The following is a 15,934-nucleotide window of genomic DNA, read 5'->3' as shown; positions in this document are numbered from 1 at the left end:
TTCTGATTGGTACAATTTCCATAACTAACAAGATTTTGCTAAATAACCCTAACTGCAAACTCAAGGCATTAAGAACTGTTTCCACAGTAGGTAAACCAACCAGAGCAATAAGCCAAGTCAAAAGAGAGGAAGTATGACAGCACATTACTTCTCAAAATATTTTTTTGTATTTGTAGAATTTATTTTAATTACATATTTTTAGCTCCTTGGTATTTTCAACAAGAACTGAAATATAGCTATTAGGAAGACTGAATTAGAAGAGGCAGTAATATCTTTAATAAAAATCTTTAAATATGTTAAGCATCCTACTATAACATTCTATCACCTTTTCAGTATCTGAAAACTTATTTTGTTTTCTGTTTTTCTAGATAAATGTATTTTACTTTCAATATTTAAATATAGCCAATGCAAAAGTGCACAGGTATGACTATATTCTTATTTTCCTCTTTTTCCCCTCAAAAAAGTAATTTACCCTAACATTTCAAAATTGAGAAAAATACATACCTGGGCATTCTTGCATCTGTAACAACCATAGCCCTGCTAAATTCCAGTTTTACATCCAAGGGCTGCAAGATACACTGAGATGAGTTTTTCAGCTTCCGAGCTTCTCGCCAGTTCTCATCTAGAAGAGCAGAGTAAATCTACTTTAAACACTGAAACATATTCTTTCTCAGTACACATCACAGAATTCAAGTATCTGATATTAGTACATATTCCTAAAAATTCAGGTGTCATGATCTCTTTTACAGTTCCATCAATAGATGTATTTATACAGGATCTGAACTTCAGATACACAAGACTAATTAATAATGTCTCCTATTCTCATCTTCGCAGCTACAGCATCCATGGAGTAGACTTCTAAGGACCCAATTCTTACCATGCATGGTACTGGGAGTTTAGGCTCTGGATTCTCCCCTGAAGAGTTAAACCATTAAATTGAATTAAATCCAAAGGATTAAGAATCAAATTATTAACACTTCTCTAATTATGACTGACTCTATGTTGCTAGTTCCCAAAATACTAAAGTTTCCTTTGATACCTCATTGAAGTAGTACAACTCTCATCTATTCTTTACCCTCAAAAAAATGATCAAACCTACAACTACTTGTGGATTCTGCTTTAAATCTGGAGAAAAGCAAAAGGCACTGAAGGAAAACACCATAAACAAAGTAATTACAGTCTTACACTTATGCAACAAATCAAATGAGATGTCTTCAACAAAAAGAATTTTATTATGAGTTTGCTAAGATTGGAACTGAAGTCCTAAAGGTACGTTTTGGAAATTCACCACATGGTCATAGTACTGAATTTAGAACACTTACTTTTGAAGAAGTACATTCTAATAGATTCTCCACTGCTTCAGCTAAAAATATGAGGCACAACCACCAATCACCACATTGTATTTAGTCATATAAAGAAAGATTACTTTCATGAATACTTACCATGTTTGCTGTACAGTAACTGCATGCTGCTGAGCTGGACATCAAAACTGTCATAAGCTCTGGACATTATATCTTCAATAGAGGTTTGTCCTACTTTGATTTCTGATAAATCAGAACGACGTTTGCTTGTCATCTTAAAACATGTCAAAAAAAAAACAAAAACAGAAGGATAAATCAATTTCAGAAATATTCAAAGTACTAATTCTACAAATACTTGTTCCTACCACAACGAATTATTCCTACCACAGCAAATATAGGTCACAGAGTCCTACAACTATCAAAGCACAGCAAATATCTCAAATTCCTAGACTGCACCAAAACAAAGGACAGAGTATTAACATCATTTCTTCCTCAAAGAAAGAAACAAACAGCAAATTAAAATATATACTATTACAGAATAATTTTCTTTAATAAATTGCTTATACTTCAAACTATAAAGTCTCAAATCCTTTGTAATCAGTAGAATAATCATTCAGAATTTTTATATAAAAAATACTACTGCATTAAACAACTCAGACATGTGAAAGCTACTTCTGAACTCTGTTTAATTCAGTTGTGACACATTAGAGAGGAAAAGATGATGTGGACTGCTCATCATCAATGTCTTTCCTTTAGTATCAGTCAATATTCCTTTGATTCAGCTTTGGGACTCCCACTTTTCTTTGGTATTTCACATTTGTATATGCCCTCCCTGAGTTCATCTCTGATAAAATTTGTTTGTCCTCATCCTTATCCATCTAATAATTTTGGATTCATATTTGGCTTTGTCAAACCCAAGTAATAGCCAAAAGAACTAAAAGAGGTTTAAAAAGTAGCACTTAAAACACAGCATTTATTTTTCAGTACTGCTGGACCCTAAGTCCATCGTAACTTTTATGTTAAAAATAACTTGGAGATACAAATTCAGAATTACTAAATTAATAACCCTATTTATCTACTAAGACACGGTTTAAATTTTACATGCCATTTTTCCTCCTGCAGCTTGATGTTTTCCAGTATGCAACTGAGGGAAAACGATTATTTGTTTTGTGTTAAATATACTCATTCAACAAACGACCCACCTCTCAGCTAAGCATATATCACTCAAAGTGAATACAGAATTACTAATCACATCCTAAGAGGCAACTAAATTTTCTCTTATGGTATTTCTAAGTTCTATTGAATCAGAAAAACCAATCTAGGAGTCACATTCACTAAAAAAATTACTCATCCACTTCAGGAAAAAGATGTCACACACAAGGAAGTTGGATTTCAAAATGTGTTCTTATACGTAATGCTTCCGAGAGTAATCTTGTATGGATGGAAAAGGAGGTGTGCTATTAGATCTACGATTAGATCCAGGAGGCCGTCTCAAGCACACAAACAACTACAAAGTGCCAATCCTACAAACTGCCTACAGATGACTAATACTCAGAAGAGCTGATGAAATTATTTGTCACTGAAATAACTTGGGATTTACAACCACATCACATAATTTTTAGTATCTACAGAGCAAGTTTCTTCATTAATTCTACTTTCTGAAGCAATTCGGCACATTCTTTTTAAACATGACCTATTGCACAGACCTGCACTGGGACTGGAACAGCCCACTACCAAAGCATGTACCACCATGGCTGATGTACCTGATCTGAGCTCTGGTGGGAACATGCTGCCCACCCAGATGCCAGGCTGTAGATGTGCCCGACTCATGCCAACACGACAGCAGCAGTGAGCACACCTGTGGGAAGTGTGCCCAAATAGAGAATCCCTCTGTTTAGTGACATAGCTCAGGGAGGAGAGCAGCAGGTCAAGCTAATTGACAGCCATCTGAATGAGAGACAGTGAGTGCCCAGGTGGACAAAAGCAATAGTGTGGCCAGCAGAACAAGGGAAGGGATTGTCCCCCTGTAGTTGGCACTGGTGAGGCTGCAGCTTGAATACTATATTTGGAGTTCCTCACAGCAACAAAGACATTGGGGTGCTGGAAGATGTCCAGAGAAGGGCAACAGAGCTGGGGAGGGATCTGGAACACAAGTCCTGTGAGGAGTAGCCAAGGGAGCTGGAGTTCTTTAGTCTTGAGAAAAAGAGGCAGAGTGAGACACTTACCTTAAAACTACCCAAAAGGAGCTTGTAGCTCTTGAGGATGTAGTTCAGGGGTTAGCCTCTTACCCCAAGAAACAAGAAATTCAACATGCAAAAACAGCCTCAAGTTGTACCAGGGATGGTTTAGAATGGATATTAGGAAAATTTTCTTCATTGAAAGGGTTACCATGCACTGGAACAGGCTGCCTAGGGACATGGTTGAATCACTGAACTCAGAGGAATTTAGAAGCCATATAGACATGGCACTTAGGGACATAAATCAGTGGTGACTTGGCAGTACTGAGTTAATGGTTGGACTTAAGGATCCTAAAGACTTTTTCCAATCTAAGTGATTCAGTAGTTCTGTGATCAATATAGACTGCTGACAATGGGATTGAGAGTTGCTCTATAGAGCAGGGCCTGGAGTGCTGGTGGATGAAAACCTGGATGATACCTCGCAATGTGGACTCAGAGCCCAGGAAGCCAAACATATCCTGGGCTGCACCCAAAGCAGTGTGGCCAGGAGGGCAAGGGAGGGGATTGTACCCTCTACTCTGCTCATCACTCCTGCAACCTCTGGGACCAGGTCCACAGAAGGGCCAGAAAAATGATCAGAGAGACAGAACACATCTCCTCTAAGAAAAAGGCAGTGAGAGTTGGTGCTGTTCAGCCTGAAGAAGAGAAGGCTCTGGGGAGACTTTTCAGTAGCCTTTCAGTATTCAAAGGCCAAAAAGAAAGATGGTAACAGGACTTGTTCCGACAAGTCAAGGGGTAACACTTTAAAACTAAGAGTAGATATAAGGAATTTTCTTAAAATGAGAGTGGCAAGACATGGCACAAGTTGCCCAGAGAGGAGGCAGATGCCCATCCCTGGGAACATTCAAGGTCAGGATGGACAGGTGGCTGAGGAACCTGATCTAATTAAAGACGTCTCTGCTCATTGCAGGGAGGTTAAACTCAATGACCTTTAAAGGTCTCTTCCAAGCCAAACAATTCTATAATTCAAACTGAAATCACATGTTCAGAAAGTAATTATGTGGAAATTACATAGAAAACTAACTCTGTTTAGCAAGATTCTAGGATTTTAAACCAATTTTTGCTAAAACACAGACAGCAATCTAAACAGATAGTAACTGGCAGAATCAATTTTACCCAGAACACAAGTAAGTAAAAAGTAAATTGCCTGTACACATTTAAGATCATTTATCCTGAAGAACAAGTACATCAGTGAGTAAGAAGACTGTTAATACTATGGACAAAGTTTCTTCTATTTTATTTCAAAGTCTATTTCTTTTTTATAGTGATAAATTAGAATTCTACATACTCATGCAACGGAAAAGTCAAAAAGATAAATCATTATCTCAAACATACCTCTAATCTCATCCAAATTATCTTGAATATTGCCAGTATGTTCACTTTTCTCATTTTAAAGTAAATTCAGTGATTAAAGGATAATTAATAATAATACGAAAAATAAGAATAGCATTTAAACATGTAACAAAGAGGTTCATTATTTTATAAGACAATGTAAAAAATTACTAGACATTTTCCACATAACAGGGCAAAGTATCAACAGTCATTTCATACTAGGAAAGGAGTATTTTCTAGCAATTCTTTTGCACTGAACAAATCCACTGAGAAGAGTTCAGTAACTTTTGCCTTGACTAGAAAGCACTTTAAAATAAATACCTAATAAATAAACTGCAAGAGGTACTCTTACTCTTGCAGGAGTAAGAGTAAGTACTGTGGTACTCTTCACTACCATAAAACTCAAATCAAGAAACTAAATCAGGTAAAAAGCTGAATTATTATTTTTGGTAAATTACCGCATTACATAAATACATACTTTAAAACTACCAAGATCCAGAAGTAGCAAATTTGATGTATGATCATAGAATCCTTTTTGTGGGACAATGATGTATGAAGCCATGAGATTTATTTTGAGGTCAAGAACTTTCTGGGTTTCGATAATATACAACAAACCTGAAAAAATAATACAATTACTAAATACAAACAAACAGAAGTAATTCACACAGAACCTATAGGATTAAAAGAAAGCAATAAAAGGAAAATCAGGTCTAATTTTAAACAAACTCTGTATGCTAGCTAACTAAGGTACATATGCTCTTCATATTTTTTCTGAACCATTCATTATAGACACTCTTTAAAGAAGAATCAAGTAGATTAAATGATGATAGCAAACAGTGCTAACTGACAAGTATAAACAACATGACATATGCAAACTCAAAAATGTTTCCCACTGAGCAGAGATTAAATGAGAGGAACTGGAATGTGAACTGCAACTTTGAAATTAATGAATTAACCCACTATGTTCCATAGATTCAGAAATTTAATTGCTCTGGAATTTCTTCTTGGGAGTATCCAAATCCACTGGTCGAACTGTGAGTGTTTTTTGATACTGAGATATACAAGTTTACACTAACTCTGCTGGCAAACATCTCCATCTTGAGATACCAAAGATTTGCAAACATATGATCTTACAAAATTAAGTTTTAAAATCATGCAATTAGTTGGGAAAATCAGACATTCATACGATTTGAGATCAAATTCTGCTTTTTTGCTCAGCTGAAGAGTGAATGGTATTGCTTCAAGTTACCTCTGGAAACTGCCTTATGAAGCAGCCTCAACTCATTAAATATTTACAGTTTACAACAAGCTGATGATCACAGCAGTAGACATAATGAATTATGAAGATAACATGACAGTGAACACATCCACTGCTAAGAAGACAATTAAAACTGTTATATTATCAAAGGTTGCACTGTCACAGGAGAGCCAGGCTAGTCATTAAAGAACTGGATGGCAACTACATTTCAGGATTTGCAAGATGCAACAACTCAGAATAATAAGAAGAGTAGGATCTTATCAGTTTGCACTGCCTAGTTGAATTCGAGTGTGTAGAAAGGTCAAGTAAATATTTTCTTGTTTCTTTTATTTGGGAAGAAAATATAGTGGAATCCATAAATTGAGCTCTGGTAAACCAAACAGTTGTAGTATATTTTAATGCTGAAAATCGTAACTACTCCAGTGTAGCAGGTTCCTCCAATTTTTCAGTTCACAGCTCCCCTATATTTTCCAGCTACCTTCTATTGTTTTGAAGAAAAGTGTTAAGAAGTCATTCTTGAGGACTGCAGGTCTGGACATATTAATTACATTTATATGTTCCCATTTTTCTTATTCTACCTCTGAGAGTAGCATAGTCTCCAGTCTTCTGCAATAGAAATATTCTGCAGATCAAATCTTTTTTCCCTGGCAATTCTCTAAGACTCAGACAAGATTTTACAAGCAATGTGCCACATATTTTTAGATACTCTCATCAAATTTTTCATTTGTGACTGGAACAAGGTTTAACACAGCATTCTTGTGAGGGTACTAACAGTGTTGGATATACCTCTACAGTAATGATATGCTCAAACTGTAATAAACACAGCATGATTTCATATTTCCACAAAATATTAATTATGATCAACACCACTATATTTGGTGCTAATGCGCAGAAAACCAGGAATATTATATCTAAGCAAATTTAAAATTTTATCTCAGAAATCAACAATCAACTGTTGTGTCAATATACTCAATATTGCTCAAGGAATTTCTGAAAGAAAAGACAAGCAAGCTGATCCATGTAATTCTGGTTAATCTGATATTAGACCTTAATTAAATAGTTCACTCAAAGAAGAACTAAGGAATAAAAATACCACTGATTCCCGTCTCAGTACTAGCCTGATAGAAGCAATCAATTAAATAAACTTTTTGCTTGAGTTTTCTTTAAATCTTTATCATTTGAGTATTCATATTTTTTTATATTTACAATTTAATTATTAATAAGCTAAGAAAGTGTAAGATGTTTAAGAAAACATCCATTGTTTGTTTCTTTTTCCTTTTAAAAATAATTTATACATGAAATCTCCCATCAGCATCCACTCCCATCCACAAGAGACAGGACACATCTATGATGCCTCAGACATCCTTATTGGAACAAATTAAGTCCACAGATTTCAGTGTTAGTCTTCACAGTATTCAGCATTTGCATTCATGCTTTAAAATACAAGTTCTCTAGAGATAAACAGGATGAAATGAAAGCTAGTGTAATGGCTGTAAAACTGAGCAGCTGGAAAACAGATAAATACAGTTTATATATCTTGAACTGAGTCAATCCAAATCAAAATCAATATTCATCAAGGAAGTCAGAGAATCAAAAACACCTATGCAAAGGCATAATATCCTGAAAAACAAGAAATCTGAAAATAATTCAGAGATTAACTTAGAGGACTAAGAGCTAAGAATCAGCATTTGAGGAGTAATAAATAACAAAGGCCTTCTACGTATCAGATGAACCGAACAGAAGATGTAACAAACTCTTTTAACTCTGTATGGAGTAACACTGAAAGACTATCTATGGCTTTGGAGCATATTTTGTAAATGAGTAGAAATAGTTTAAGTTAAAAGAGATACAAGCATAGATGTTTATTGCTGTACGCCTATTCAATACCTAGAATAAACATACTGCATAAGATTGAGTAATTCAACTTGTTTAGGTGTTGTGTTAAAAAAAGCTATGATTTGGACACACACATCTCCATAGGGAAAGATACACTCTTAGCATTCCTACAATCTAAAATTTGTCTGAATGTGATGTCAGAAGTGCATGCAGCACTTGCCTGTTGATGTTTTTTCACGGAATTCTTCAAGTTTCATCAGAGTTGCTGATGTCAATTGCTCTAAATGTACATCTTTTGGAGGTCTGAAGAAATCCACTAAGTTATTTACTGTCATCTGTTTAAAAAAAAAAAAAATCATGGTAAATTTATATTAAGTTGGATTTTTAAGGATTTATAGCTTATTCAAATATTTACTTACTGCATCATATACTATTTCTAGTGGTTGTGATTCTATTCTAATCCTCTGATCTGCTTTCTCATCCAAAGGGTTAGTCTCAAACATTATGCTTAAAAGTGAGGTACTGTCATCTGAATAGACTGTTCGAGAAGACAGGAGACGGGGTGTACACTTCTCTTGAGACACTCCTGTAACTTCAAGAGAGGTAATTTTTGTTTCAAACCTGTAAAAAAAATGTAAGTAGACTGTTCAGATGCAATATCCATCTGGCTAAGTACAACTACATGGTAAGAATATAAAAAATTAGATGGAAAAAAACCCAAATCACAAAGCAATACAACACATTTCTTCTACCCTAACTTAACTATAAATAACTTATTCTAACGATATAATACATACATCCATGTGTTAATTGTTTTCCATTTCATTATCTTTTGTGTCTATTAGCTTCCCTGTCTAAATACAAAAGGACATCCAAGTTATTTCCTTCATACACTTTTCATGAGTTCAGGTGTCAGGGCAGGTAAGAGATTCTGCAAAGTTGTAGAATTCAAATGACAATTCTCTACTATGACTTCAAGAATTAGATGGTGTATTTATAGTGGGAAACAGATACACAGAAGAGAGAAAAGGGTTCTGGTGCAGAGAAATGAAAGAAACAAAGATAAGCAGTCTAATTACTCCAAGAGGTACTTTTTAGATCTTGGACTTTTTTTTTCCAAGATGCTATCCACCTCTGTAACAGCTCTCAGTTGAAGATTTTTTTATCTCCCAACACTGTAAGAAAAATATTTCACTGTAAAAAATGTAGTATTTTTCCCCTTTTTTTAGCACAATAGCATTGTCAGGGCCATTTAGATGCACAAGAGTACCAACAGAAAACACTGATGCAAAATCTTAGAAAAAATTATACATAAAACTAATCAAGATCAATAATATCTTAATACCATATATATATATATTATACTTATACATCTCAAAGTAGAGGGAATAAGGTTTAAAACAGGAGGGTTACCTTCTCCCAGAATTTTAAAGTCATTACATTTGAAATAAAATGGAAATTTTTCAGTAGATGCTTTTCACCACTTACTGTGAGAGCACAAAACAAAGGAAAAATCATCAGTTACATCTTTCTTCCCCAAATCTCAAAGTGAACTGGGAACAAAAGAACTTTCCAGTCATGTTAAATGCTCACAAACAAGTGGTTGCAAGATCACCTTGCTCAGGTTAAGTTTCAAAATGAAACTTAACGGTCACTTTTCAAAGCAAATAACAAGTTAGTAACTGGATTGTTTGCATGCAACAATGACAAACTGAAAAAAAAAAAAAAAGGAGTATATCCATATTAGCACAAAAAGCTCTGGAGATGCAGAGAATTCAATCATGGGAAGAATATCCATGATTCATCCCTTAGCCGCAGAATGATTTCAGTCCAAACTGCACAAGAAATGACACTTAAATACCATAACACAGTCTTAAAATGCCTACTAGTCATCATCATCATTTCATGAGAGGCAAAACCAGTTTGACAGAGAAAGCTCACCTTATTGCTTGTGCACCTGGTCGTTGGGTAAATACTGTACTCAAGTCAGCCAATGAAAATTCTATTAGCTTAGGAGTTTGGTGGTTTTCTCTTATTGATATCGACATGCTTAATAAGTTCACAGAGAACTTCATGGCTTCATACTAGATATGCCAGAAAAACAACACAGGAATATAAAATACATTAATATACCTCTAGATACAGTGTAGAAAGAGATGAAGGCTACAACTAAGTTTGAAACTACTGCTTTCGTGCATAGCTTGTATCATAGCTGGTGTAAAAGTCTACAAAGAGGCAGGGCTAAATATGAGGCTTTTATATCTTCACCACATTTTATGAAAATGACTCTCTGATGCAAAGGCAGAAATCAGTTCATTATATCATCCCTGGTATCTCACAGTAAAAGGACTTAACCGACTCTTCCCAAACAGTTCAAAATGTTACTCTTTCCCAGTACAATCCCTGAATCATCTCTTTCCTTACATAAAATATAATCACTTATTCTACCTCATCTACTATCACTCATATTTTAGATTATAGTGCACTTCCTGATCATTTATTAAGATTCCCTAGTGCATTTTCTTACAAAGCTTTTGAATATTGTATGATAATATATGGATATATTTCAATATTTAAACTACAGTACACCACATCTATGATCTTATTCTTGTTAGAGGAAGAAAAAATTTATTCTTTACTATTTCAGGATATCCAAAAGAAAGCTTTGTAGCCACTACACTGAAACTGAATCTAAGGATGCAGAAAACCAGCATGCAGTATTAGAACAATATCCAAATACAGAGACAAAGCTTCAAGTAATTTAAAAGTGATTTCATATCATCTTTATGGATTTTTGTTAGTTGACAGAGCTACTGTTTGTTACCGTATAGTCAGCTATGACTCACTGATTTTGGAAGGGTTGGATCCACAGCTGTTTCACTATATCCAATTGCTGCATAAAGTTTAGCCTTCTCTTCCTGTGTCATCAGCTGTTCAAGACCTGTCACATTGCAAGAGGTTAGTTAAACTGAGTATAAGTATCTGAAAAATGCAAATACTGTTATACATTTTCCTGTGCCTGGTAGCTCTACAATATATAGTAGATATTGTCAACATTATTGTCCTGAATTAGTAGAAAAAAATACCCTGGGGTTTATAGCCAAATCTTGCAAATCTAAAGCATGCTTTAAAATGCACTTATAATTTTGTCCTTACATACTCTATTTCCTATCTGGCTAAAAACAGAAGCAGCCTTGGAAATTTACTTTCTATGTTCCATAATCTTTACTAGGTGCCTCATATCAAACATAAATTGCATGAAATACACAAATTTTTAAATGAATGCAAATAAAATAGTTTATGTTCTGTTAACTTCTACTGTACTGAAGTTCAGAAGGAACTATGGAGGAGTTGTACAATTGTACAACCTCTATTACTCGCAATTAACAATTATATCAGCAAAAGAAAAGGCTAAGAGAAAATTCATACAGGAATAACTTGATAACAAATTCCACTGCTAGTACCTAGGACTCTAATGGATTCCTACTAACAAAAAGAATACCAGTAAATTATCATACTTGAACCCTTTACTTCTTGTTTCTGTTCATCATTTTTTTGACCCGACCAGCTCCATATCCAGCTAAACCAGCCACCAGAATTTTCAGCATCTTGTTTTACTCCTGGCCTGTAGATTTTCAATCCAGCCTTAGTTGCCTTAAATTTTAAAAATATTCAGGTAAGTAAATTTCTTCATGCTTTTTTATTCATTTTCCTAAGAAAAATATAGACCCAGAGCAGCTCTAACATATTAGAACATCATTAGACAAGCATTAAAAAGGCAAAATGTTTTTATTTAGCTTCCCTTCTAGTCACTTTTTCAAGTACACAGTACATTATGGACCAATTTTATTTTGCATAGTAACAACCATCTTTACAAAAGAACAGAGCATGTAAAAGGTCAATAAACACTCCTTACATAGCAGACTTCTCTCCAGCTTTCACCATATACATTATATGCAATGGATTTCTAAAGAAATTTAAATAATTTAAAATTCATATGTAAGCAATTAAATGGCCATCACAGGCCAAATTTTATATTACCCCTATATTTTCTTTTTCAAGATGGATACCAAAAGCAATAAAAAAAGTATTTACTCTCATAATACAGTATTTACTCTAACTATTCCTGCATGTGATACATATAGTTAAGAGTAGTAAGGAAGCCCTCCCTCCTCCCACACTCATTACTTCCACAAATAGAGGATGCCCTGTCTGATGCCAGTGATGATTCCAATACTGTGTCCTCACAGAAAGTGTAGACTACATCCAAAATTGACCACTGAAAGTTTGCCATGGAGATGAGCAAACAAACATCAAGTGGTCCAAGAGACAAGTTTGCTCTCAGAACTACAGTGACTCTTCATGACTAATACAATCCAAAAATAAACAATCAGTTGCAGATAAGCCCTAAATTTAAAGATACTCTAGTGAAAGTGAGATAAGAATCCCTTCTCAGCATTCAAAATCCAAATATCTCTGCAACACAATTACGAAACAAACAGCTGACTATAAATCTGTACTCTGTAGGGACTTGTCACATCTACATACCTACTGGACAAAGGAAGGCAGGACTCACCACAAAAATGTAAAGGCTTGTAGATTTATATTATTGATTCACCTCAGAGAGATGATGGAGAATGTGAGCCTAACAACACAAATCTACAAAAAGTTTGAACAAAGTACTCAATAGTCCTCCTTATAAAGCTTACCATGTCATCAAGCAGAAGTTACAAAGTGAATGACCCAAAAGAAAAATGGATAGGCCTTCGATATAAGGAGGTTAAGCCTGTGAAACTACAGATTTCTGGGATACTGAGGGGTTCGTGCTAAAGGATAACTGCCATGGAGAATAAGCAATGTTTAAAGCTATGACTCTTTCACGTGTCTGAGGCAGAAGCAGGCACCAGAACCCAGGGAAAGAAGGACTGCAGACAGAAGCCACTTCTGCAAAGGTGAAGAAAAATAATCTGTCCAGTACAGGAGCTACAAAAATTTGCGGAATAATCCTCTTGAACTTTCTCTCTCTTCCATTTACAATGGTTTAGTAATCAACACAGTCATAGACCTAATTAGCAAGGTCAACTATTTTGACTAAAAGAGAGAACTACTTGAAAGGTGGGTGTAGCCAGATAGGTCAGTCTCTTAAGTAACAAGCAACTGAATATGCAGAAACAGTCCTAAGTTGTACTAGGGAAGGTTTATATTGGCTTTTAGGAAAAGTGTCTTCATTGAAAGGGTTGCCAAGCAAAGTGACAAGCTTCCCAGGGATGCGGCTTAATCATTACCCCTGGAGGGGTTTAAAAGGCACGTAGAGTGGTGCTCTGGAACATGGTTTACTGGTAGACTTAGCAATTTTCTGTTAACAGTTGAACTTGGTGATCTTCCAGGTCTTTTCCAATCTTAATGATTCCACTACTCTATCCTGTGTTCTTACTGAAGTAAATGCTAAAAGTCTGCCCTAGGCTGAAAAGATAACATTTCTCAGGCTGATACAGAGACCTGATGCTTAGCTCACTGAAGCTACTATTTGGTACTTCAAATATTATAAAAAAAGCAAAAAATGGTCTGAGGTTTGGAATATAAAGTTCTGGCTACAAAGTTGCCTGAAAATCAGCACTGTGATCACAAACACAATTTCTGAGCAGCTTGATTTCAAGATCTAAATAAAGGTAAGCCTTTAAAATTCAACTCTTAGGTATGCTTTTAAAAAACAGAAAAGCTTCGCAAACAGCAGGATCATTTGCCTGGTTTTACTCAACCCACATCTAGTGGGTGACCCGGCAGACCTAAGGCTAACTGTCAGGATACCAAAGTAGTAGTAGATTTGTCCCTTCTAAGTCATTGGAATCCTTTTTCAAAGGTATGACCTGATAACAACAACACAAATGTGTCTTGACAGATAGATGGAGACAGAACACACCTTAGAATCACTGTGACCCGATTTTCAATACTTTGAAATATATTCAGATAATGAGCCAGCACATCTTTCAAGATGTGCTTCCAACATTTTTCAAATGCAAGACTTAAAGCCCAAACAACTGAAAATTCTTTTTCTTGCAACCTACTTCTAAGTGTTACAGAAATGTATCTTAAAACTCAGGATTTGAAGGGAAGGTAGTAAGGAATGCAATATGACATAACCTTTTGTAAGCAGCATAATCACACTGGGGGAAGGAAGAACAAAACTAGATAGGAAATATTTTTAAATTTCCATCAGCTTGCAGAAAGTTAAAGGAAAAAGATAAAAACCAAGAGACACTATACACTACAAGACTACTGTAAAATAAAAAGAGAACTAAACCAAAACCAAACCTTCCCCCAACCCTTGAAAAGCACTCCAGTTTGGACAAACTGAAGGGGAACTGAACAGTCCTGAGTATTTCTTCTGGTTCTGTTAAGAGTCTGGATAATGGTAACACAAGCATTCAAATGGGGGTGTACATACAGACAAATAGAAGGAAAAATCACATTTATAGATTACTCTTCACAGTTTTGGGTTAGAAGCACAATATTTCTGACTGGAGCAATTGCATTTATACTATATTTAATATACTTCACACACCAAAAAAAGTAAAAATGAAATTGCTTTCAAGCACTGCCATAAGTAGTAACTGAGCTTTATAAAGTTTTATTAATTATCACTGCATTCTTTCAGATTGTATACTTCTTATTCTGCTTACTTTTAGGTGCCTTAATTATTAATGGAGAAAGATCATAGATTTCAGAAAAACTACAAATATTTCACTTCAATGTTCTAGAAAGATGTTCAGATACTATATGTAAAACTAAGCAGTACATTAGCCTAGGAAAACCAAGGCTAAAAAATCAAGCTAACTACTCAAGTCACATTATCTTGCCTAATTGCACTAATTTACTTAAATGTATTCTGCATTTGCTGTACTCAGAGTAACATTTGCAAACAGAAATACTGCATCTCTTTTCAAAGAGCCAACATACTACAGCTGATCACTCAATATAACACAGTATCATGAAGAAAAGGAATAAACTAATAGCCTAGGCTGTTGTGGGGAGTGACAGCTTTGGGTGTAACATTTCCAATTTAACTTCAGTCATCCGTTGGCCACATTTTCCACAGCAGATCTTTCCCAACAGAAGTAGAAAGAGTGATTCCAGATCAATCATTTTGAAGAAAGAGTATATGGTGTTATCTAATTTTTGTTTTATTAAAGATGAAAAACTATGCCTTATAATAAAAAGCCATTAACAAGGAAAATTGAATGACTGTATGATACACAATTCAATCACCATAGCTAAAAGGCATCTGCCTAAAATCTCCACAACTTCATGTTTCAGTTATTCATAACATTGAAATGATGCACTTTTACCTCAACTTCTGCTTGTTGCCTTGCTAAAGTGATATTAAAAATATCCAAGGATTTTTCAAATTCCTAGAAGAGAGATGAAAAATTATTTTTGACAATTCAACAACTGTTACATACCACACCTCAGTTTTACAGGAAACAACAGCAAGCAATTCAATTCATGCAATCCAAGTTAATTCGCTCAATCTGAAAACTTAAAAAACAGCTAAAGCTGTTTTTTCTTGCAGTTCCTAATTTAAAGATTTACTTCATGTATTCATTAATACTACTTACAAAGAAAGGTAGTGACAAAGATGCAAGTATGGCCAATGAAAATTTTATTATAACTTAGAAATTATTTAGGAACATTTTAACACTGAAGTTCGAACAAGTATCAAGATGAGCAATATTTAAGCCTTCAACAGAAAATTACTAACCTCCAACAATTTTAAGATTTCTTCATTAGGTTTTTTTGATGTTATCTTTGTTTTATACAAATCTTTATAGTTCTTCACTTGCTTCCTATGATGTGAAATATGTTCCCATGACCACATTTGGAGCTTAGGTTGAACATTTACTCCAAGGATGCCATCAATAGCATATTTCCACCTAAAAGCAAAGAAAAACATATAGCTTATCTTTCTTTTG

The 15,934-nt window shown here is 34.8% G+C and overlaps 1 protein-coding gene across 6 annotated transcripts in view; it reads right to left on the bottom strand.

The window, feature by feature from the left end:
* VPS13A (vacuolar protein sorting 13 homolog A) overlaps positions 1-15,934 on the bottom strand; it is a 106,193-nt gene that overhangs the window by 74,478 nt on the left and 15,781 nt on the right. For all 6 annotated transcript variants that reach the window (XM_021530522.3, XM_077790188.1, XM_077790189.1 and 3 more), the window contains exons 13-22: positions 15,724-15,895; positions 15,311-15,373; positions 11,483-11,618; positions 10,811-10,905; positions 9,906-10,048; positions 8,384-8,585; positions 8,185-8,299; positions 5,349-5,485; positions 1,443-1,575; positions 505-622 (exon numbers count right to left, since the gene is read on the bottom strand). In XM_021530522.3, coding sequence (XP_021386197.2) covers positions 505-622; positions 1,443-1,575; positions 5,349-5,485; positions 8,185-8,299; positions 8,384-8,585; positions 9,906-10,048; positions 10,811-10,905; positions 11,483-11,618; positions 15,311-15,373; positions 15,724-15,895 — 1,314 coding nt within the window. The remainder of the gene's footprint in view (positions 1-504; positions 623-1,442; positions 1,576-5,348; positions 5,486-8,184; positions 8,300-8,383; positions 8,586-9,905; positions 10,049-10,810; positions 10,906-11,482; positions 11,619-15,310; positions 15,374-15,723; positions 15,896-15,934) is intronic.

Source organism: Lonchura striata, chromosome Z, assembly GCF_046129695.1.
Source record: "Lonchura striata isolate bLonStr1 chromosome Z, bLonStr1.mat, whole genome shotgun sequence".
Taxonomy (NCBI): Eukaryota; Metazoa; Chordata; class Aves; order Passeriformes; family Estrildidae; genus Lonchura; species Lonchura striata.
This window is presented reverse-complemented; position numbering and strand designations above follow the sequence as displayed.